The sequence below is a fragment of the Protomyctophum bolini genome (assembly GCF_963924005.1).
Source record: "Protomyctophum bolini genome assembly, chromosome: 10".
Taxonomy (NCBI): Eukaryota; Metazoa; Chordata; class Actinopteri; order Myctophiformes; family Myctophidae; genus Protomyctophum; species Protomyctophum bolini.
In genome coordinates this window covers 12,399,584-12,425,396 of record NC_137871.1, presented here as the reverse complement: position 1 = coordinate 12,425,396, position 25,813 = coordinate 12,399,584, and the positions used below count along the sequence as shown (strand labels likewise).

Sequence of the window (25,813 nt, the reverse complement as noted above, 5' to 3'; positions counted from 1 at the left end):
GATAATTCTGGGGGTCCTTGACGTGAAAAAGGTTGAGCACCACTGACATAGAAACATGGGGTTTTCAGAAAAATGTTTTTAATCGACCTCAGTCCAAAATGGGTTAAACATTTATGCACCAATTGCCCATGCATGCCACTATGACATAACCATAAACAAACATGATATATAGAATATATATATATATATAATTTAAAACAATTCTCCTAAATCCTGACAGTTTTCTGACATACCTATGTTTCTGTATCAGTGGTGCTCAATATTTCATGTCAAGGACCCCAAAACTGATATGTAACTTAGCCGCCGACCCTCATCTGAAAACATGTTGTTCCAGGGACCAGCAGAAGCAAACGTTTGAGTTAAAACGTTCGCTGTGAAAGAATATATATTCAAAGATTTGCGCCACATTTCTACGACTTGAGCTATGAGCTTGTATAGATCTGCTATTTTTCAATAGCTAAATTATAACATAATGTTATAAAATACCAAAAAGGGGTTCCCGCCCAAAGTGGGTTAATCGGATATGCAGTTGTCGATAACTGCCGATCTGAACGATATGTCCAAACATAATAGGCATGCCTACTGGGATCTCCATATATCACTATAAAAGGGACAAGGACTGACAGATACAGAGATCTCCATATATGGTCACAAAAGGCACACTGACAGCCTGGGTACAACGGGTCTCTGACAAAGACTCTGACGAACTTCTAGTTTATTAAAATACTTTCTTCATTTAGAACTTCAAAGTTCAAACACTCCCTTTACAGCGGCGTTCACACAAAGAACGTTGCTCACATTTTGTAACACTTAAGTTCTAAGATCAAATGACAACATGAAAAGTGTTGGCTGATCATATACGGTCTCATCAGCCACATAATTACACTGATCATGGATGTCAAAATCCTGCCTCTTCACATATCTTATTAACAGCAGAATGAAATGCAGAAGCTTAAAGGCTCAAGGGAACCTGTGGAAATGGACATATTCCTCTGTCTCAACGGATGCCCACATAACGTTGAAGGCATTCAGCAAGACATTGATCAAATTCAATTAGCTGCAGTTAAGCACAGAGAGAGAGAGAGAGAGCGAGAGAGAGAGAGTCTGAGTGTATGGGGGGGCTGGAGAAGCCTGTCAGCACTTAGCTTCAGACCAACAAACACAATACACACTCTGACCCTAGCTGTCCATCACACGCATGCATGCACGCACGTGCACGCACACACACAGTTAATCCCCCCCCCCAACCAAAGTCGGCAAATTCCTTTTCCACTCTGATGGACCTAAGGGGATCACACAGGTGTGTGTGCGCGTGCGCGCGCCTGTCCTCGTGGGTAAATAGTTGCAGTGAGTGGCGGACATTTTCACTGAGGTCAGAGATGAAACACTGCTTTGCATTATAGCTGAGAGAGAGAGAGAGAACGAGAGATGGAGACCGAGAGAGCATTGGCTCTGTTTAATACTAACAGATAAATCAAGCTCTTTTGGAACCAGAGCTGTGAGACATTCTCTTTTCCTCTGACATGAACGATGGATGGTTTTCGCCTTGTCTCACTTCCTGTCTGCGATATAGACTATCATTCCCGAGCGAGATATACAGTACACCGAGAGAGAGATAGTCCAAGAGAGAGAGAGAGAGAGAGAGAGAGAGAGGCAGAGGGTAAAATTAGGAAAGAGATAGAAAGAAAAAGATGGATGCTTCTTGGCTTGTTGTATCGGATGGCAGACGAGGGGGGGGTGGTGAGGGTGAGGGGGGGCGAGGTAAAGCGAGGGGGGGGGGGTGAGGGGGAGCGAGGTACGGGGAGAGAGCGGTGATTTAGTGCTGTCCATGTACCCTCCTCGCCTCTCATCCCTGCCCCGGGTCTTTCATGTCTCAACCCGGGGTCGACCCGCCTGCTGCCCCAGATGGTGCTGTCTGTCTGGGCTGCCCTGCACAGGATGTGCCCCTCAAAACTCCCCAGAAACATAGACCTGCTCGCTTAATTGATTTCAGGGGGAAGACCCTCGTTCTCTTACACAATACACACACACACACACACTTGCACCCGACCTGCCAACAGCCCCATGCATGCCCCCAGTGTGCACACACACATCCACGCGGCCGGCACTGTGCGCTGTCAACGCTAATTCAATTAGGGACGCAGGGCTGTGACTAACTGTAGAGTGGTAGAGTGTTTTACCATATGCACCCCACACACACACACACACGCATGAAGGCAAATACGCACACATACACACGCATGAAGGCAAATACGCACACACGCACACATGCACACACACACACACACACACACACACACACACACACACACACACACACACACACAGAATTACCTCTGTCATTTCCATTGGTACAATAACAACCAAATGCCGAGGTATAAATCCTCTTCGTGGACCTTACCTTACTCTCTTCCTCTCTCCATCCCTGTCCACTCGTCCGTCAGGAATGTCAGCAGTCTTGTCATCATCATCTGAGGAATGACAGCGAAGTACCTCCTCCGCGGCCACACATACGCTCACTATGTTTGAGAGTTGAGACACATTCACGGCACAACAAACATAAATATCAAAGTTATACATAGAAAACAGAACAAATATACATAATTATACCTATAGCCTTAGCGTCAAACACAGCATGTTGTGTGGAGATTAGTAAGTAGTAAGTAAGCCTTGCCGAGCCATGAGGCCCATATAGGGCAGGAGCCTATCTCCTGTTTCTGTAGCGTGAGGCAGCTTGATGTACAAGTACACCCCCTGGACATGACGCTAGTATGTCGCAGGGACTTACCCCCCCAATCCAACCCTTGATGCTGAGTGTCAAGCAGGGAGGCACTGGGTCCCATTTTTACAGTCTTTGGTATGACCCGGCCGGGGATCGAACACCAACCAGGTTTAGGATGGCCATCTGAACAATCCAAACCGGGTCCATCGCCGAAGGTTACCCAAAACAACCCAAAAGTAACCCCCCCCCCAGGCCAAGACATTCCGGTATATACAGTCGTTTTGTGTACTTTTTGGTTCTTTTGGGCAACTGTACTGGCAAGTCTGGGCATACGTACGTTGGGGGTGTTTTGCATACTTTTGGGTATCATCTTTTTGTGTTTTTCAGGTGTCTGTTTTCCCAGCTGAATGTGAAGAGGATTGAAATATTTTACTTGAAATTAATTACAGGTGCTTCTCCTTCTTCTTCGAGTCCGTACTCCGTAAGCACAATCTCAGTCGTTCTGGGTCACAGCTGATGGGGTAGCTAGCTTCTTTGCCAGGTCTTCTGGAGTGCCCCGGGGGGCATCGGCACATTCCAGTAGGTGGGACTGATCCACAGCTGCACTTCTGTTGTGTAGTTCCAGACTTTCATCAGTGATTTGCGCCTCTCCTGTTCCACACACAGTCAATTAATTACAGGTGCTTAGAGACACAGCTTTAGACAAACAGGCACAGCCATTTCGTGTGCATTTTCAAAAAACAATTCCTAAATAAAATGACACCCTGTTGGTCATCGGTTAGTCTTACGTAGCCAGACGATGACAGATCTCAGACAACTTACACTTCTGGTGGTCAAATAAATGGTAAATGGTGCATGCATTCACGCGCGCGCGCGCACACACACACACACACACACACACACACACACACACACACACACACACACACACACACACACACACACACACACACACACACACACACACACACACACACACACACACACACACACACACACACACACACACACACACACACACACACACACAAAAAATGTGAACTGGTCGTAACTGCCTCCAACAACGCCACAAACACACACAAATGGTTGGGGTGATTGCTTTCCAAAGCAGTAGACGAAGGTCGGTTAGCGGCTGATCTTGTATCGTATTAGTAACTACATTGATCAACCCGTTTCATCAAATCACCAATATTAATTTACACAAAACATAAATCAGACCCGTTTGAAGTGAGTGGTGCTGTACTGTACTGTAGCCTACTGTACTATACTGTATTGTACTGTACTGTACAAGCCCTCCTCCCTGGCATGTGTGTGTCTGTGTGTTAGGCTGCGCAACAGCGACACTTGGTGGTGAACAAACGCCATAACGCTATTTCCGTGCACGGACACAAATAAGTGATTTTCACAACCATTCGTGTGTTGATAATAATAAACTTAATAATAATAAACTTTATTTATAGAGCACCTTTCATGACACGAGTGCAGCGCAAAGTGCTTTACAAGACAACAAAATAAGAGAATGTCATGTGACAGAGTATAATTTAGGCTCGATTCTGAAAGAGAATGAACGAAGGGACAGACAGACAGACAGACAGACAGACAGACAGACGCACAGCTCCCATGAAGAGGAGGAGACAGGACTACATGGCTGCATGTTCATGGCTCGTTATACAGTAAGAGGTACTGAGAGGATTGGTTGGTGAGGCCAGGGTCAGTTAGAGGTTGGAGGGGAGGTCACCAGGGTGAGGTGAAGGGTGAGGGTGGTGAGGAGATCAAGTGTGTGTGTGCGCACGTGTGTGTGTGTGTGTGTGTGTGTGTGTGTGTGACAGTGGTTCTGAGGGAGCGAGGCGGGTAACTGTATAAATCTTGATGGGGAAAAGCGATGGATAGGGCCAGCTGTAACAGAGTGTGTGTGTGTGTGTGTGTGTGTGTGAGAGAGGCAGTAAAACAGATTAAAAACAGCGTTAACACATCTGACAGGAAGTAATGGTCAAGAGGTGACTGGAAACTGGGCAAAGCCTTAGGCTGGAACGATTAGACACACACACACACACACACACACACGCAGCCATGCACGCACGCACGCGGGGCAGCAGCGATTGGTCACACATGCTCATCGATACCCGAGCAGAACCAATCAGCTCAGCTTCCTGTGTTTGACCTGACCCCTCACACACGGTAATTGAATATTTCACAGGGAGGGTTTCGCGGAGTGAGCGAGGACACTGTGTGTGTGGAAACCCAGTCGGCCAATAGCAGAGTGCTTTACTCAGTCAAATACCAGCTCTGACTAATGGGTTTTCACCGACTCGCCGCTCAGTGTGTATACATATATACCCTGTCTGTCTGTCTGTCTGTCTGTCTGTGAAAAAGGAAGGGATGTCCGCACACTGATTTGTAGCTCCCAGGAAAATTATTTATTTTGTTACAACGTTTCGACCGCTGTGGGTCTTCGCCAGTGGTCGAAACGTTGTAACAAAATAAATAATTTTCCTGGGAGCTACAAATCAGCGCGCGGACATCCCTTCCTTTTTCATTGTACGTATCTTTTGACCAGCATGACCTGTAGAATTTCTGGAGATGTGCGTGCTTTTCCTGTCGTATCCCGTCTGTCTGTCTGTCTCTCTCGGATGGAAAACCCCACAGACTTTGATGCAATCAGAGGAAGCAAACACGGACACGAGAGAAACAGAGCAGAGGGCTGCAGGCAAGAGGCAGAGAGAGATGAGAGACGGAGCGGAGAGGAGAGGAGCTCAGGGTTCAGACCTCCGGCTCTGAGGAATCTTGCCTGTCAACGACCAGCATCCCGCTGGAAACCAGAACATGGAGTGATGACGGCACTACTGGAGGAGAGAAAGCCATCGGATATCAACAACTTACACACACAGACACACACACACACACACACGCAGACACACCCACGGGCCACGGCACGCACACGCACACACACACACACACACACACACACACACACACACACACACACACACACACACACACACACACACACACACACACACACACACACACACACACACACACACACACACAGGTTTCCTAGAGCTAGGCTCAAACGGGCGCCGACTCCTGCACATCTGGAGGAAGCATCCACATATAATCATACATTATATGTGAAGACACACCAGCTTCTACCACATTTTAAAAAAAAAGAGATGAAAATAAACTTAAGAACTAAATTTGCCACAGAGAGAGAGCCCGGTAAACATCTGACAACGGGTCATGAGGAATCCAAATTTATAAGGAGATTTAAGACCCTGCAGTTCCTGGACAAAATGACTGACAGCTGTAGGTTCAGAGAGGTCACTGGAAAAATGGGAAGTGTCCTGGGTCAATCTGGTGTCCACTTGGGAGACACACACACACACACACACACGCACACACACACACACACACACACACACACACACACACACACACACACACACACACACACACACACACACACACACACACACACACACACACACACACACACACACACACACACACACACACACACACACACACACACACACACACACACACACACACACACACACACACACACACACACACACACACACACACACACACGCACGCGATGACCTAAGGACCAGCCACTCATCAAACTGTCTTTGGTAATGTGCATAATGGAGACTTGCGTCCGTCCTGTCAGGGACACTGATGATAATAACGGTGTCTGTGTTGGGAAGTAGACGAGTGTGTGCCTGACGGTGATTGGATGGGACACCGCTTTTTGTGGGGTCACAGGCAGCTGTGTGTCACTGGTAGCATTCCAGAGGCTAAAGCGCAGGGCTGGGGGTCTGTGTGTGTGTGTGTGTGTGTGTGTGTGTGTGTGTGTGTGTGACTGTGTGTGACTGTGTGTGTGCGCGCGTGTAGATTTGTGCGCTCATAGGCTACACTACACCTGTAATGGCTCCCAGCTGAGTCCCACGCTGGGCGTGTGTCTGACTCCGTGTGTGTGCTACGTGTGTGTGTGTGTGTGTGTGTGTGTGTGTGTGTAATGAGGCACTGGCATGCGAGCGGCAGAGGGCCGGTTCCTCTGCAGGTGAGACCTTTGACCTTTCATCTGTTTCCTGTTGGGAGAAGCGCAGGGGGGTGGGGGGGTCAGATGTGAAAAAGAGGAAGACAGAAGCAGCGGTGAACACGGCCGAAACGCTGAAATCATCACGCCGTGACAAGAACGGCCGACAACCAAAGGAAATGTTAAAAACTCTTTTAATCAACTCCTTCTTCCTAACATACGGTATACACACACATACATACATTGAGTATTGCAGGTAAATAAGTTAAATAGGTCAATGTTAAATTCATTCAGCCATGTTGGGGGCCACACTGCAGCAAAGAAAATGGCTACCACCGCTGGCGGAAATAAAAATGTTGTTTATCCCAGTTCTCAACCGGGGGCGTAAACAAGGGCTTAACATTCACAACGAGCCCTTTTTAAGTGCAGCACAAATCAAAAATAGCCCCCCTTTCTACCGCAGGAACTTTCCCCCTTTCCCTAGGAACTCTCCCTGAAATTCAGAAACTTTCCATCTTTTTCGACCACATGCAGGATCCCAGGTCTGTTTTTAAACGTGGCTTAACTAAAAACATCAACCTAACATTTAGGTAGTCAACAACTTAGTAATATAGTTTTGTCTTTTAGGTTTCTGACCAGGTGAGAGAATGAGTTTTACAATGTATACCCGGCGGAAAAAGAGCAGCTTCAAATCACGCACCGATGACGAGATATAAGCGCTATAGAGGCTAAATTACATCAAATAATCTGTATCCTGAATGATTTCCGCGTCTTGCCTTAAATGCACTGGGCTTTAAAGAACGTGTCAAGTCCAATTACAGAGAAGCTCCTTATACTGTTTAAATTCAAAAAGTCCATACAAGACATTCCGTCTCCTTTTCACAATTTCTTCCGTGTTACTTCGGACATTCACTCCTACCCCACGAAGCAAAGAGATGATTTTGAATTACCCTATATTGTCGCACTTCCAAACATCAATCTTTCATCAAATTTAGAGGCCTGGGGCACGAACCACGTCCAAAGTTCATATTTTTTTATCTAGAAATTCAATAAACGATTACTTGAGTGGCCCCTGGTGGGGACACAAAGTGACAATACAGTACAGTACAAATAATATTTCGATTTCACAGCAACCTTGACACTAATAAATAAATAAATAAAATAAAATAATGTACACAGCAGGAAATGCACTGGAGTATTTACAACTGATATGATATTTACAACAAAATGTATAATCAAAATCACAAATAATTTCGCCAAGTAATTTGCAAGGAATTTGACTTGGTGAAGAAGTAGGTCGGGGGTGGCTTATTGTCGGTATCAAGGGCTACACGCGCCGTCTGCGAACGCCGCGCGTCAAAACAGCCGCCTCCGTCATTTTCAATGAACCTATCGCACACCGGCGGCGTCCGGCGCGCGTTCACGCCTCGCCTGACGCTCCGATACGCCACCGTTCTATTTTCCAGGCGTTGCCGCGCGGCAACGCCTGTGCCGCGTCGCTGCGCACCCGGTGTGTGACGGGCTTTAGCCGGTAACACGCAGGAGTCTATCCCTGATACAATGCGCTAGACCCCTGTGAGATGGAGTCTATCCCCGTTACAATGCGCTATATATAGACCTCTGGGAGATGGAGTCTATCCCCGTTACAATGCGCTATATATAGACCTCTGGGAGATGTAGTCTATCCCCGTTACAATGCGCTAGACCCCTGGGAGATGGATTGCTAAGGTGGAGCGCCACACCTACCATCAGCTCCCAGTACTTCCCCCGTGTTACTCATACGCTGAGTTGGCGGTGCCGGGGATCGAACCCATGAACCTGTGGTCCAAAGGCGAGAGCTCTACCCACTGAGCTACCCAGACACAAAGAGGCCGTCTATCTGAAGACACTGGGAGATGGATTCCTGAGGTGGAGCTCCACACCTACCATCAGCTCAGACTACTTAATACACGTCTTAGTTACCGTGCTAGCACTCATATGCTGATTACTAAACTAACCAAACGACAGGTGGAAGAGCTAAGGAAGGTTTTAAATATATATAGTGAAGCAGTTGTTGCTATTGTCAGCATTCTAAATGACCTAACCTTCGCAACTCTTGCCGTGCGGTCGATATGCAAACGCTAACTTAAACAAACGTTCAACGACTCTGTGGTTCCTAGGAAAAAAAGGTTCCTTGAACCTTTTGGTTGAAAAGGGGCTCAAATATCAACGGTTTCAGAGCAACACGCAAACCAGGCATGCACATGGAGTCCATGCCTTGAACCATTGTTCTTTATAAAGAACTCACATGGTTCCTTCTGCAGCCTTTCTACAGCATGAAGCTACGTTTTTTGGGTTCCGTACGTACAGAACATTTTTAGTATAAGCATAGAGTGATAATTTCCTTCATACAGGTCAAGTCATGCAGGTATACACAACAAACCATCTGAACAGCAGGCTTTCAGCGATATGACTTCATATGGAGAAATCTAAAATCTAAACAGAGGTTTAGGGTATAATGCTCTCAATGTGTCCTTAACATTAAATAAAAAAATGTTTTATGTAATTTGTTTCCTCAAGGGACAATCCCAGGATAATTAACTTTGACAAGACATAATGGCCTTCAGTACGATGATGACCTAAGACAACAACAATTAATAATAATACTGATAAATAATAAATAATAAATATGAGACGTGTGTGCAAATCAACCATGCAGTGAACTGAACTCTGAGTGAGTGAGGAGGTGAAGTGAAGTCTACAGTACAGACACACTGTTGAAACTCAAAGGGAGAGGTGGAGATCTTCTCGTGAGAGAGCTGGGGTATCTCCCCGTGAGATATATAGGGGATCTCCAACATGGTCTATAGTAAAGGAGGTTACATTGTTGTACTCTCACTTGGTTTATCTCCTATCCTCTTTATATCATTTTACCAATACTTTCCATGCCTCGGTGCGCTTCCTTCCTTCTCTCCATCTACACCTGGTCCCGCAGTCTGGCTAGCCTCTGAGAAAGCTCATCCTGGGTCGACAAACAATAAAATACCACACAGGTACAGTAAGACCATCACACCTATAAGATCACTCAGCTCAACCTATGGGGGACATGCAAGTTATACCATAACATGAATAACATTAAACAGATGTATAGAGCGTTGCAGTCCCCCCCCCGCCCCCCCCAGGGAAAATAAATCCCTGTTAATTTTTCCTCATAGACTTTTCAGAAAGTATTTATTTAAAGACGTTTATATGCCGCGGACAAAGCCCCAACTCTTGTCGTGACAAATCATGACAATGAACACAATGTTTTGGGCCAAACAAAGAATTAAAAAGTAGAAAGAAAACAGCAGGTTATAACACTTTTCTTTTTTCTTTTTCTTCTTTGTAATTATTTGTTTGGTCCAAAATATTGTGTTTGTTGTCATGATTTGTCACGACTCGAGTTGGCTTCGTACGACGCTTAAAAGGTCTTTAAATTAATACTTTTTAGTAGTAGTAGTATTGTGAAGTTATGAACACACTTAAAATAAGAACATAAAAAGTTACATTCTGCAGTGTACATGATTAAAATGATTACATCACATGTTCCACGCGTGTGCGTGTGTGCACATGCTCACTAAACCATGGCAAAATAGGCTAGTATGTTTATGTGCATATTTACTTTATAAGTGTCTGTGTGGCTGCATGTGGATAGTTTCTATGAATAATTGTCTGTGTTCACCTGTGTGTCTTTTCCTGTGTCTGTGTGTACATCGTCCATGTGCAAATTGTGCACGTGCAAATGTACAATCAATTCCATGATGGTAGATTTGCTTGTGTTTCAACTTTCAACAATTTTTCATTTACCGTTGGTCCGTTTCCATATCAGTTTGTTCATTTAATTCAGTCAGTACAGCATTCCAAAGATGTATGCATAATGTATAACTTTAATTGTATGGCCTCGTTCAAAAACAAGTTACAAAGTGCTCTATAGTAAAACAAAACGACTATAAAAGTGTGTTAAACCTTAAAGTTTAAGATAAAATAAGTCTTAAATGAGAATTCCATGCTAGAAGGCTTTCTTACCTTTATTTGTAGTTGTTACGTCCCCACCAAAGACAAGAAAGCTTAGAGAAGGAAAAGACACCAACGTCATGGTGTCACGTGACTGGACGCAGGGGCTGCGCCATGACACCCCACCACGCCCCCTTGTGCCAAAACTCACACTGGAAGTTCGATGAATACATTGCAGTGGATGGGAGCCCGCTGGACATCTTGTAAACAAACATTATTTATGAACGATAGCGACCTTTGTCATATAATTGGTCCAGGAATATAATAGAAGACATATCACAGATTGTTTTCCGACTGGGTGTTTTTCGACTTGCTAACTGTTTAATTGTATTCAGGAATTTAAAGAGCACAGAGTACGGCTCTGGGCTGCATGGTCTTAACCTCACTCCGCCAGCTGGTGACAGTATTGGGTTCACAATCCTGCCTTCAAATTAAAAATGTTGAGAATAAAGGATTTTGCAATATTACAAGTCAGTGGTGTTCACTAAAGTAAAAGTTGCCTAGCAGTATCACAATGTAACATGCTCTACAAGTGGTTAAGTTTCAGAATAAATACGCCAATTAACAGTAGCCTTAGGACCAACCTGCCTAGTATAATACAACAGTAGTTTGAAGTAGTACAACGTAATAGTAGTCTAGTAATAACTAATAATTGTAGTGAAAGTATAATATTTGCATGTGAAATGTAGAGGTATAAATATTAAACGATTCAAGTGTCATGTGTCCCTCAAAATATAGTACTAGGCATAGGCATACCTTATTAAAGAAGTTAATGCTTGCTCTATCAACTCCAGACATTGCCTTTATATTCAGTTTCAAGTTAAATATGAATGAATGACTGGCTAAATGAAATTGTACTGGTACCACGGAACGTGTCGCGCATCGCGGCAGGCACACAGAACAGCTGCATAGCCTAAGCCTAAAACACAAAAGTAGACTTAAAATGGTCAGACAAACATCCTTACTGCACACTAGCGAAACTAAAAGGTTTGCTTTGGACGAATGAATCTGTAACTGTTTCTTTGATGGAGGAGAATACCACACAGCAGCAGTAGCCTACTGGAGCCATAGCAGTCCACACTGCTGTTTAATGTCAAGTGTGCATGGCATGCTTACCGGCTACGTGCGCTCACAGTCACAGTCACCGATCAGGTATAAACAGTTAAAGCTGTTAAGTTAAAGCAGTTAAAGTAGTGGCTATTTGAATTCGGCACCTTTACACGGTGTGAAAATAGGGGGAGGTGGGCGCCAGTAAACCTAGACCACTGGGTACTTGGTGGTGACTTTAAGACAGTAGAAAGTAATGTGTGATGTTATGTTACAGAAGCGTTTATTTTACAATGGTCTCAATCATTCAGAAAGTGTTGTATTATACTAGGCAGGTTGGTCCTAAGGCTACTGTTAATTTGCGTATTTATTCTGAAACTTAACCACTTGTAGAGCATGTTACATTGTGATACTGCTAGGCAACTTTTACTTTAGTGAACACCACTGACTTGTAATATTGCAAAATCCTTTATTCTCAACATTTTTAAAGCGTTATTTAGTTTGGAATGTTGATGAATTAAAAACAATATAGGCATATGGGTTTTTGAAGGCAGGATTGTGAACCCAATACTGTCACCAGCTGGCGGAGTGAGGTTAAGACCATGCAGCCCAGAGCCGTACTCTGTGCTCTTTAAATTCCTGAATACAATTAAACAGTTAGCAAGTCGAAAAACACCCAGTCGGAAAACAATCTGTGATATGTCTTCTATTATATTCCTGGACCGATTATATGACAAAGGTCGCTATCGTTCATAAATAATGTTTGTTTACAAGATGTCCAGCGGGCTCCCATCCACTGCAATGTATTCATCGAACTTCCAGTGTGAGTTTTGGCACAAGGGGGCGTGGTGGGGTGTCATGGCGCAGCCCCTGCGTCTAGTCACGTGACACCATGACGTTGGTGTCTTTTCCTTCTCTAAGCTTTCTTGACCAAAGAGGTCCAGGTGTTATTTTGTGTATTATTGGCTATTTCCCCTAATATAATGGGGGTTTTTGTGCTAATTCGATATTACCATCTAAATAAGTACTAAAGTGTGCCGCTTGGGATACTATTTACATTATGAAGAGAGGATATTAAAAAAAATGATTTTTGAGCGATGGAAATAAGCGAATTAGCACCCCAATGCCCCATTCAATTAAATTCAATTCCATTGATTGAGGGCTTATATTAGGGGAAATAGCCAATAATGCGCTTCTGCACAAAATAACACCTGGACCTCTTTGGTGGGGACGTAATAAAGGTAAGAAGGCCTCCTAGCATGGGATTCTCAACAAGCCATCCGTTAAGAGACAGCTGTACGATAGAAGTGAGTTTTAAGAAGAGGTTTAAAAGAGGACAGACTTTGCCTGCCTGAGATCCCCAGGCAGGAGTTCCACAGCCCAGTCACCCTTAGGCCCAAACCACACCAATGCAACTCCTTGCAACTGCCATTGCGGGAATAATGGTTGCAAGTAGTTGCATGGCGACCCTCTGGTGTGGTGTGGTTAGGGGCTTTAGTGACAAGCCAAGACTTTGTAACCTTTAGTAGGGCCCTGTTGGGGGATATCAGGGTGCGACCAGGTTCATAGGGAGTTAAAAGATCGCAAATATAGGCAGGAGCCTGACCATTCAGGGCGTTAAATGCAAGCAGGAAAATCTGTAAATCAATATAAAACTAAAACTAAAAAAGGTAACCAATGCAGTGAAGGGCGGCAGTGCAGGTGTGATGTGCTGCTCACTTCTCTTAGTGTCAGAGGCCTGGCATCAGCGTTTTGTAACAGTCTCTGTATATTTTGTTTGCCGATACCCGAATAAAGTGCATTACAATAGTCAAAGTGACATGTACAGCAGGTGTGTGTGTGTGTGTGTGTGTGTGTGTGTGTGTGTGTGTGTGTGCGTTACCTGTTCTGTGGAGGCTACGCTGGAAGCCACTGAGCCTGTCTGACCCTCAGGGAGCTCCATGTTGAGGTCCAACCTGAGAACACAACACACAGAAATGTTTCAGCATTTCATCCAGCAATGACCAGCATGTCACGCTGATCCACTGATTCTCAACACGTGGGTTCACTTTAAAATGTAACAGCATCTTTGCAAATGCTGAATGCATTTAGTTGAATTTATTTTGTTACTATATACGTACGTACGTGTGTGTGTGTGTGTGTGTGTGTGTGCGCGTGTGTGTGTGTGTGTGTGTGTGTGTGCGTATGCGTGTGTGTGTGTGTGTGTGTGTGTGTGTGTGTGTGTGTGTGAGTGTGTGTGCGTGTGTGTGTCTCATACCCAGCTTCATCTGCCATTTCGTGCATCAACGTGTCCACTTCATTCTGTGCAACACACAAACAAAATGGCCTTTTACAAACCACTCAATGCAGTCATTTCATTCAAACCTTCATTTATTCTCGAGAGACATTACACCTACTCATTGATTTACTTTAACTGATGTGATACTCGACTGTCTTCTTGGTGGTTCATGTGCTTTGCTTTTCGGTTCTCCCTTTCTGATGGAGTGCCAAAGTCTGTAGTCCTAAAACCCTAAAACAAGTCAGCATTTTTGCACGCTTCCGGATTGCTGACTATAGAGAAGTGTCTATTTGTACGTCTCTAAATGTTTTGATGAATTGAACACGGTGGACCCTCTTGCAAACAAGTGTAATGCTTAATTGGGTCGTCCACTCACAGTTAACAGTCTTTGTATTGAGTTTGTGCTTGAAATGTACTGTAATTCTGCAAACTGTTAATACATATTTCAATCAATCAATCAATCTGTAGAGCTGAGTGCTACTGCTTACAGCTGATATACTGCTCTGATGACCACTATACCAAGTGAAACCAACATTGGATGCATGCCATAGACCTTAAATGCAAACACTCATAACCGCTTGTGATTGGCTGGCACGCTGTTTGATTATTAGTATCTTGTTGAACCTCTCTTCAGAACATTTCCATAACTGCAGTTGACAGAAACGCACATAGATTAAAATGTACTACCTTTTTGGAAATATGCAAAAAAATTGTTCAACATTTGGATGGAAACGTAGGTGAAACTTACATGGATGAAACTTGTGTAGAGTACAACTCACAACCTAATCACACCACAAGCTAATGCATAATTCCGCATGAGGAGTGGTTTTACTTTTGGTACTTTAAGTCAGGGGTTTTCAACCTTTTTATACTGAAGTACCACCACAGAAAATATCTGGCACTCCAAGTACCACCATAATAACTGATGTCAGAATACAGGAGCGTAGATCTGCCCCATCCTATTCAGCTATTATTAACCCACGAGGAAAATGTAATTTATTCTTTAAATTGTTTTGTTTTTGTTCCACTCCTAAGACAATTTTGCTGCTGCTCTGATGCACAACTGATATATATATTCCTAATGTGATTAATCCGTCCTACAATCTTATGGCTAGGTCATGCTCATGTCATGCTCATTTCAGCACGGCTGGAGAGCCTATTTGAACCAATTGCTTGGTCAGAACAACTACCTCCTCTGAGTACCACCAGAGGGAGGCTCAAGTACCACTAGTGGTACTAGTACCAGTGGTTGGGAACCCACGCTTTAAGTAGCCTAAATGTTTATGTTTTTATGTATGGTTTCAGCGTGGTGGGACTACCAGGCCAGCACAATGTTACCTGTGGTGTGGTCAGGGTGGTGCAGGGGTTGACACTAAGGTCTCAGAGGCACTTGCCCCGTCGAGCAAGTACAGGTCATATTCTACTTGCCCAAAGTAAATTGTCCATTATAAAATAATAGGTGAACTTTGCGCTTGCTAGTTGCAAAAAAAGGTCGCATATTGTTCGACGGGAATGCACTTGCCCGTCTGGCAACCTGAAAGCAAACTCCACTTTCCTGAACGTTTTATTGACTTGCACAATGTTAGCTGTGGTGTGGTCAGAATTACCAGCACAACGTTACCTGTGGTGTGGTGAGGGTGGTGGTGTTGCCCATGGTGTCTTCCATCTGGGCGGTCTGCACGTCCAGAGTCTCGAACTGGTTCTCAAACTTGTCCATCAAAGCAGAGATCTGCACAAAGATATACAGTACAGAGGTTTAGTCAAAATGTCTTCTGACCCCTTCCAAAGGCCCGGCCGGCTTTAACAAAATGAACCCTTGTTGAACATGCTGCCAAAGTATATAAGGATATCAGTGGAAATGGCTGATCTACAGCTATCCGTGCGTGCATGTGTTGTACCTTCTCCAGGTTCATGTTCTTCAGCGTAGCGTCCATAGACTTCACCACTCCAGCCATAGACTTGGTGACCTGGACAAACAACAAATCAACAACAAAACTCTTTCAGCTTTGTACCACTTGTCTACCTTCCTTTTATACACACACAACCTGGTGTCCCTATTTTGGGGCACGTCGTTATAGGTGAAAGTTTTCCCAACTTTTCAAAAATAGCACAAATGGCAGATGTACAAGCTCACCATGCATAGAAATGGGAAATGGCACATTTTGAAAAATATTTACCTTTTAAAAATGTTGTCGATTAAGTAATACATATAAATGTTCCTCATGCATGTGTTTTCCATAACCAATCTAGGCATGAACCCTAGTCAACAACCAACACAGCAAGCTGGTCAGTAAATAGAGTGCTACAAAGAAACTAGGACAGACATCAAATCTAGCATCTGTCTAAATAGCACAACATTTAAATAGCACACGCAGCCTCTGTGAACAAGGTAACAAACATCTGGATAATATACCTAGCATGCAAATAAATAGAAGGTGGGTAGTGTTATAGATATAAATGTGTTTGATGGAAACACAACTGACCGTTTTATGACAATATTAAAAATGAAGAGATTAAAAGTAAATTTCCTTGTACGGCCACTAGGTGTCACTTGTGCCTCTTTATCTCCCTGTGTCTACCAAGTGGCCTATACCCAGCTCTATGTAGACCTGGGAAAGTGACCACACTGAATGGCCCCCCTGGTTAAATCCATCATTCCAGTGTTTGATTCACTGAAGGACATTGTGTTACTTGGGGCGGGACGGTGGCTCAGTGTGGGTAGCACTGCGTTGCCTCACAGGAACAGGACGTTCGTTTGAACCCGACGAGGGCCTTCTGTGTTGAATTTGCATGTTGGGATGGTGTTCACGTGGGTTTACTATGCTCCCACACCAAAAGACAAGTGGGGACATAGTCCCGACAGTGGCACACTGTTCTTACGGCTACAGCTGGGTCCACTGCTCCTAATCAGTGGTGGACAAAGTACTTGGACTCCAGTACTTGAGTCAAAGTATATGATACTGCTGGTCAGATATTGCTCAACTACAAGTGAAAGCTTCTCAGTCAAATCTGTACTTAAACCATTTTGAGCGGGAACCCCTTTTGATGTTTTAAAGCATTATGTTATACTTTAGCTATTGAAAAATAGCAGATCTACAAGCTCATAGCTCTACGAGCTTGTAGGTCTGCTATTTTTCGTGAATATCGTGAAAATGTGCCTCAAATCTTTGAATATATATTCTTTTAGAGTTTCAGTCATTAACTCAAATCTTTGTTTCTGGAGGGTCCCCTGGAACAACATATTTTCAGGCCAATTACATATAATCTTTGGGGTCCTTGACATGAAATATTGAGAACCACTGATACAGAAACATGAGGTTTTTCAGAAAAAAAAACATTTTTTAAATTGTCAAGGGGCCCTGGTCTAGGAAAGGTTGAGAACCCCTGCTCTAACTACCTCACCTGTCAACTCTTTCTGTTGCTACTAATTAAAGCAAGGTGGTACTCTAACTCAGTGATTCTCAACCTGTGGGCCATGGACAACCGGTGGGTTGCGAGGGTATTGCAAGTGGGCCCCCAAATAATTGGCAAAACACTAAGATTTTAATGATTGAAAATATATAACATTAAATTAATGTGAACTTAAACCTTAAAAAATAGTTTTCTGGCCCGGGCCGGCCTAGCGGTCCAGGGCACCTAGGCTGGTAATCCAGTCCCGACGACCATTGCTGTGTGTCTTCCCCCCATCTCTCTCTCCCCGTTTCCTGTCAAATCTATACTGTATTATCTATCAATAAAGGCAAAAAGCCCCCAAAAAACGAAAAGAAAGGATTTCTTTGTGATACCAAATAGGAACTTAAAAGTATACTGCGTCAGTTCCACTGATCCAAGTCCGAACTCAATCGATTGGTTGATCATTAACACGTTCTGAAAACACACCTGGCCCACCCATCTGATTCGCTTTTGAGATGTTCACGTGGGCCCCGATCCAGAAATGGTTGAGAACCCCTGCTCTAACTGTAGCTACCTAACAACGACATCACCGTTTCTGTTGCTTCCGAGCTCTGTGGTCAAGAAACCGGAAGTAGCGATTCCCTTCACTCTCATTTTATGGAAACAAATATCTAAACAAAAAAACAAATCACACTTTATGCACGCAAATGAACACGAACAAAGTGGATTTTTCCAAATGAACTCAACATAATGGAAGATGGTGTTTGTTACGACCGCACATCGCATTTACTATGAAAATGTACATTTCCCGTCAGTCAGTCAGTTAGTTAGTTACTTAGTCACCCCCAGCCAGGGCTCGTCCAGCAGTCTGCTGTCACACAGGCGGATATGTTGATCTGACCCCCCATTCCAAAGCGCCAGTGCTCGCCAAGCAGTCTGCTATCACCCAGGCGGATGCGTGGGCGAGGTCGCTTCCTGCCCTCAGGCATCTTACTGGTATTTATCTTATATTTGGACTTATACCCAGAGAGCTATGAAACCAACTTACCGGTAACCCAGTTAGCAAAAGAAATTGGACACGGCTTACAAAAGTGCCAAATTCTTTCCACACGTTCTCCATAACCCTACGTTTCATTTTGGAAGGGGAGCCACGTCATCAAGATGTCAGAAGGCGGCCATCTTGGCGTTCAAAGATGGCCGCCATATCTATAAATGCCACTATCTCAGCTTCTAAGCCACTTATATGGCCCTAAGCTTCCGTACTAAGTGTTCTACCAAAGTTCAACTCGCTTTAGTCCACTTTCAGCCTGCCGTTCCTATCCAGGCATGTTATTATCGGCAAAAACATGTCCAAAGAGTTTCAAACATTTTCAAAAAGAGAAAACACTCTTGATGAAGGTCCAGACGGACCACAACATCAATTTTAAATACACATGATGCTGCTGAGCAAGAGCATAGTGCAGGACTTTTGCTTCAAAAAGATTATAAAAAAATAGAATTAAGACAGTTCCTAAACAGATTTTTATTAAAGTTGTAAGGAAAGTTGCTTTGGAAATATTTTTTCCCGCTAATTTTGCATGGCATGCACATAAAATAGTATTTTAAAGACTAAATACAAAATATTAGATTTTATGTCTGAGTCACTCATACCATTTGAAGTACATTTGGTTGCATCTGGACAACTTCCTGCGTAGTCTCACAGTATGTACTACTGAATTATGTCCAACATTGGATGAGTCATCCGAGAGTTCCCTCTGGGAGCAATAAAGTAGATCTACTGTAAAACTCTGCATTAGAACATAACCATGGCATTCTAAGTAAGACATACTGTTAGCACGACGGACTGTAACACTTTAATATGAATCATTTGATAATTGATCATTATGGCAGCCTGGTTCAGGCATGCATCACCTTGATAATGAACATCGTGGAGAACCTTTCTTTACCTGCATCGTGCAGTGCTAATGCAATTCAACCTGTGGATGTCCGCTTTAGCTTTCATCAAAGTAGATCCACACATGCTAGCCTCGATGCACTCTGTATGTGTGTGTGCGTGTTTGTGTGGCAAAACTGTCCTGCCTGCTAATTACAAAATACATGCTTCAAAACAAAGTCAAGAAAGACAATTTTAGTGCCAGTATCCTGACGTCCTGGGTTTTTTTTTCTTTTTTAAATATAATTGTGCATAATAAGTTATGTAAATCAACAAAGGGCTATCGTGCACAAGGAGGGCCAAGCATCATTAACTCCGTAATGATGTTTCATAGTTGTTACCCAACGGAAGCTGCAGTTTGCAGTGAGTCATTTTCACCCCTTCTTCAGTGGATTTGACTGGTATTTTTTTCCGAAATGGTAAACGTTCTCTAATGTTAAGCATTGCAGGGAAACTAAGAGATTGCATTTCACTGAGCCATTACCCTCTGGAGACACAGACCTAACTCTATTAATGCCACAGCCAATGCAGCCCTTCCTGGTAAGAAACATAAAACATCTACGCACATGCTGTAGTAACAAATTATGTTCTGAGTGTGGCATGCTCTTTACAAGATTTAAGAGTTTGTTGAAAACGTTTTTATTTCGGAAACATTTTCCTGATGTTACTTGACCTTGATTATGTTGTTCTTATTTGCTTGTTGTACCGTCCTGTTTTAATTTTTGATTGTTTTTACTGTGTTCATTGTACAGCACTTTGTAACCTTGTTAAGAAAGGTGCTTTATAAATAAAATGTACTTACTTACTTAATTACAACCCTCACAGCCCACTGTAGGTTCTCAATTAAGGCTTCAAGAATACATTGAAGGTGAATGAAGCTGAAAAGTGCCTAACCATATAAGCCCTATATACTGCCTGGTACTTTGTTGTATGAGGAATAGCCTAAAAAGCCCAAACTACATCAGCTATTGTTGTTCTTTTTGGAATAATAAAAAAAATGAAATAACACAAATTGCCTGCCCATAATAGGGATGCCAGGTTTGAAGTGGTTAAACACGTTTTATAAACAAGGTGAGTAGGTTGGAGAGGCTTGTTGTCAGTATTGGCAGAGAACGAGGGTTTCAAGCCCTTTTCCAATGCGCTAGACCCCAGGGAGAAGGATATTGCTAAGGTAGTATCAGCTCCCAGTATTTAAGGCACGACTTGGTTACGCCAGCCCGGAGGTCCAAAGGTGAGTGCTCAACCGAGATAGCTGGACACAAATGTTTTATAAATGCTGTATTATGTCTAGTAAGACCCAGAACTTGTTCCAGTAGCAAAGAGGCATGGTGTTAGTTGTGTGTTCTCTGACTGCTTTGAGCGCAGGCCTCCAGGTAGCACTTAGTCTATTATCATTCTCCCTCTCTCAGTAACTGGCAAACAGCATAATGGCTGGCAACACCAGAGTTTCATTCATTCAATCGCATCGTTCAATGCTTTGCTTGTAGAGCGACCAACCACATTGAGTAGTTGTGACCATAGTTATATTAGAATTCTATTAGAACGCCATGACTGTGACTCAAGATAAACAATTCTGAGGGAAGAATTGTTGAACTAGTGCAAGAATGCACGGATATCCAAACATGATCAATCACGCACATTTTAAAGACTGCAAAATATGCACCAAATCCTGGCAGGGGAATTCCTTTCATTGTGTATGCTGCCAACGCTAACTAATTAGCTTGGCTACAAAACATGTCATCCCTTTTAATAAGTAATAAGTGGGCGTGTGTGGTGGATTTTGTGAACAGTGGGCTGTTTTTATAGCGTGTACACAATAGAATGGCGCCAGAACAAGTATTGTATTGTTGAGCTACCAAGTCTCTGCTTGCTTTGGAGGAGCTCACCAGGAAATGAAGTGTGTGTGGAGTGACATAAAGAGACATACGTGGCGAGTTATGGAGAATACTGATGGTGCTGTTGGGGACAGCTTCTGCAGTGTCTCTCAACTATGAAATGAACAATGAAAGTTCCTATCATACGAATAATTGGCGGACCCCATGGGATAACTCTGGGGACCCCTTAAAGGTCCCAGAACCCCTGTTGAAGACCCACGATATACTATAGGCATCAATCAACCTTTTTCAGGTCAAGCAGCGAGAGAGATGAAGCAGGGACCCCCACTACATATTGCATAAGATAGTGTTGCAGATTAAACTTTTTCATAAGATAGCTTTATAGACTAGACACACATGACTTATTCTATGTTGGATTCATGGTCCAAGTGTATTTTCAGAGATATTTAGCCAACTTGCTCTTTGCTCTTTTCCGTCCGCTTCACGACTGGAGTAGCCTCACTGTTGCGTTCAACTTCGCCAAAGTGCATCGGTTATATCCTCGAGTCTACACTATTTTGCTTTGTTTTATCCGAAAAAGTTGACCTAATAATGTCCAAAAAGGGGAACAAGAAGACCGCCAGGCACCGACACCACAGACAGCTCCCGCGGACATGGCGACTATCGCCAAATTGATCGAGGAACTCAAAACTACCCTCACCGTTGAATTCAACGGTGCTTAGCTTCTCATCCCTGGAAGCTAAGCTGAACAACATTCACATCACGCTTTCTGACCATGGACAGCGTTTGACTTCGCTAGAAGACGGCGCAAATACATACAGCGATAGAGAGGATGAGCTCGATGCTAGGTGCACGGCTATGGAGGAATCCTACGCTAAAATGAAGACAAAAATGATTGATACTGAGTCACGTGGCCGACGAAACAACATAAGATTAATCGGGCTGGCTGAATCAATCGAAGGAGATCAGCCCAATTCATTTTTCTCTCAGTTGCTGGTCGAAGTCCTGGGCAAAGAATTGCTTCCTACACCACCCAAGCTTGACATTGTTCACAGGGCCTTGACCGCTAAGCCAGCAACTGGATCCAAGCCTCGAGCAGTAATAGTATCAAAGTATCGGGACTTAATGTCCACCTTGTACCTACAGGGCCTCAAGCCATCGCTCCTCTACCCATCTCGGCTCTTTATCGTTACTAAAGATGAGAAAAAATATCTCAAATCTCCGAAAGAGGCCGCAGACTTCCTGAAGAAGTTCCAGAAGGACAAGGAACCTTCGGTTCTAGTGCCCGAACGAGATAAGAGACAGTAGTAAGCTATGTCCATGCGACTAACTTTTTGCTAAACACTTTTTGCCTAGTACAGGCTACGCGTCCCTCTCTTTCTTTTTTGTAAAAACCCTTTTCTTAAAAAAATTTTTTTGCTTTAATGATACCGAATGTTAAAACATAATGCTTAGACTTACCCGTTCTTATTACTACTGATCTGCCAGTTTCTAAGTCTCTGATTTCATGATGTTTCTGTTTATGATCGTTGTTTACTTTATTTATTTTATTATCTATGTGACGTTAATGAGCACCAGTATGACTATTAGTACCAGTAGGGGCGCTGTTGTTCCAGAAACAGAGAGAAAGATAGTGCTGCACTGTTGCCTGCTAATGAGAGAGAGAGGGGAGGGGGCGTTGCACCACTCAGTTCACATGGGTGTGATTTTTCTTTCTTTATATATATATATATATATATATATATATATATATAGTTTCTCAGTTTCTGTCCCTTTTTCTTTTTGTTCTGTCTTTCTATTTTTATTTCCATTTTTTATTTTATTTTTATTTTGTCTTCTGTGAATTTGTGTGTTAACTTATTGTTTATATCCATTTTCATGTGTATATAAATATACACTCTATGTTTGCTGTTTCTGGACGGGGGGAGGGGGGCGGGGTACAATTTATTTTGAACTGTTTTGACTGAAATGCTTGTCTGTAATAACCTGTAAAAAGGAACAGAAAACAAAGTAAACTGGCGAGTTCTCTGGTATCCGGTCCCGGACCCCCTGTTCAAGACCCACTATATATAGTGTTTAAGTGGTCAAGTCCCTCACAGGACAGCTGTGACGCAAGTGTTGACATGTGACTCTGACCTGGTTCATGGTGACCGCAGTCTGAACCCTGGCGGCCACGGCGTCCACCCGAGCGCTCATCCTCAGAAAGTTAATGGACTGGTTCTTCTGACGGATGGCGTTCTCCGCATGGATCCTGGCCACCTCCGCGTCACCCTTCTGGATGGCCTGAAAGACACAAGACAAGATGAGATTCAACTTTACTCCTCCCCGAGGGCTAGCGCCTGACGTGGGCCTGCAACGGGCTGGTATGACATACTTTTTAATGATACTAGGTTTTCAGGCCACTAAGCCCCACATCCGTCCTGTATTGCGCTGATCAGAGCAATGGTCACATGTGTGCAATTTGGTTTTAAATCTGTTTTAAAGTAGATATTATATGCGTCACATTGGATGAAACAGTATTTCATATTTCAAATAAAATATATGTATTGGAAATGCAGTGGTGTGGTGGAAATGTACTTGTTCTGGATCAGGAAAGATGATTAAGTAATACGTCTGTGTATATATACTCGCTCTGGATTAAAGGACCACTTCACCACTTTTCAACCTATCTTCATATACTAGTCCTCACTAATAATCATGATAAAATGGCTACCATTTTTTTCTATATATAAACTTTTCAGGAAATGAAGAAAACCATGTTTTTAGAACAACACAATAATCAAAGTCAGTATGGTGACTTTATACATTGTCAGATACTTGAATGTGTCCTTATATTATCATCACTTTACCCAACTACAGCTCAAGGAGTTAACCAGTGGAGTTAGGAGGTTTTTGACCATTAATATATTATGGAGATAGTCGTCTGACGGTTTGTCCAACAGTTTGAAGATCCAATGGAGTTAGAAGGTTTAGGCAGAACTTGAATACTTTTCATGGGTTCAATATTTGTAAAACCCACACAGAGATAAACGATGTTCAATAGTACTGATTTATTAAAAACTAAAATAAAAGTTGACATTTTGAGTCTGGAGATAGCTGCTTTCTGCCGACAGCGACGATATGATGCACTGTAAAATATCACACGCTCATTTAACTCTCCAAAAGTGTACGAATGGACCCGAAGGGTCATATTAGTAACACAGTAAAATCATCAGTGTAAATGTAACTCTTGACTTGAGAGTCTACAAATGTAACCAAATGGACCCTTCCGGGTATACACAATGCAATGTGTGTGTTCAAACCTTCTTGACTTTGGCCTTCTCTATCCTCTCCTCTTTGTCACATCTCTTGGAGTTGCGCTGGAGCTCCTTGGCAGCGAACTTGAGGTTAAACAAGTGCTCTGTGAGGTCATGGTGAAGGACTTTCATAACAGGAAGAGTCACACACGTTCCAAAAAAAGAGGGGCTACGGTCCTCTCTCATGCAATAATCTGACAATAGAAAGTCACAATACCAACTTTGATGAGGCAGTATTGCTTTGTTTTAAAAAATATATATGGTTTTCTTCATTTCCTAAAAAAGAAATGTGCAGGCTTAAATTGTTCTTGTGTAGCGTATGTATCTCTTAAGAAAGAGATCTCTTGAATTAACTATGATTCTATTTCTATACTTTCCATGTTATGGTAGCCTAAACTGCAGCTCCCTCAGAAAATAAATATAACAATAAATGTGCATAATGTGTATGTGGTTGGTTAGTTATTGAAGCCTAAATATGGTTGTTAATCAAATACTACTATAATGCGTGAACACAAAGCAGTTTCAGGGACCATGCAGTTCTCCACGCAGTCAGACAGTAAGTAGGCTACCGTTATTTTTCTATGGCAAAGGAATAGCATTATAGCAACTTATTTCGTTAGATTGTTTCACTCAATTTGAAGGAATATTTCCGCACTGCCATAATAACTGGCTAACGGTCAGGCTAACTGTTAAGCACCGATATCAATCTCAATTCGTTTGATTTCCTGAGTGAAAGGATACTCTCCATAGCCGACATGTTGAAAGTTGCTCTTATTTGTATCTGATACAAATGTGCGGTTATATAAGGTTAACATCAAACCGTCCAGTCACCCCTTTCTGATCTGTCAGATGCCCCCAACACTAGTTTGTTTTGATTCTTCCCGGTGTTATGTCGAGTTTGATGACCAGATGAGATCTGTGACTCTAAGGAAAACTACTAACCTACATTCCAAGTGACAATGCAATTATAAAAACATGACATGTTTTCCGCCAGAATGTGTGGCCTCAGTGCAAACTACACGTAGCAAAAAGCCACACGTTCTAAAGCAAGCCACTGGGTCACAGATTTCGACGGACCACCGGTTCTGGTGTAACACTAGATTCGCTCTTTCGTAAGCATTTCCGCTGTCGTCACACAGTCGTCACCACGTCGACGGCGTGCAGTGTGCACACCCCTGGTGCACGTGCACACCCCCTCCTCCTCTCGGCTCTCGCACGTCACAGAGCGTAAC

The 25,813-nt window shown here is 43.2% G+C and overlaps 1 protein-coding gene and 1 long non-coding RNA gene across 2 annotated transcripts in view; one reads left to right on the top strand and one right to left on the bottom strand.

The window, feature by feature from the left end:
* Window positions 1-25,813, top strand: part of LOC308322782 — a 486,306-nt gene that overhangs the window by 106,737 nt on the left and 353,756 nt on the right. The gene's annotated exons all lie outside the window — the stretch shown is intronic.
* Window positions 6,963-25,464, bottom strand: LOC308322496 (charged multivesicular body protein 1b). Its single transcript, XM_080773780.1, has 8 exons — window positions 25,323-25,464; window positions 24,588-24,685; window positions 23,422-23,568; window positions 16,023-16,091; window positions 15,746-15,853; window positions 14,104-14,147; window positions 13,729-13,801; window positions 6,963-9,768 (listed from the first exon to the last, which is right to left on the bottom strand). Exons 1-8 carry the CDS (start codon window positions 25,336-25,338, stop codon window positions 9,724-9,726), a joined length of 600 nt encoding a protein of 199 aa, XP_080629906.1. The 5' UTR covers window positions 25,339-25,464; the 3' UTR covers window positions 6,963-9,723.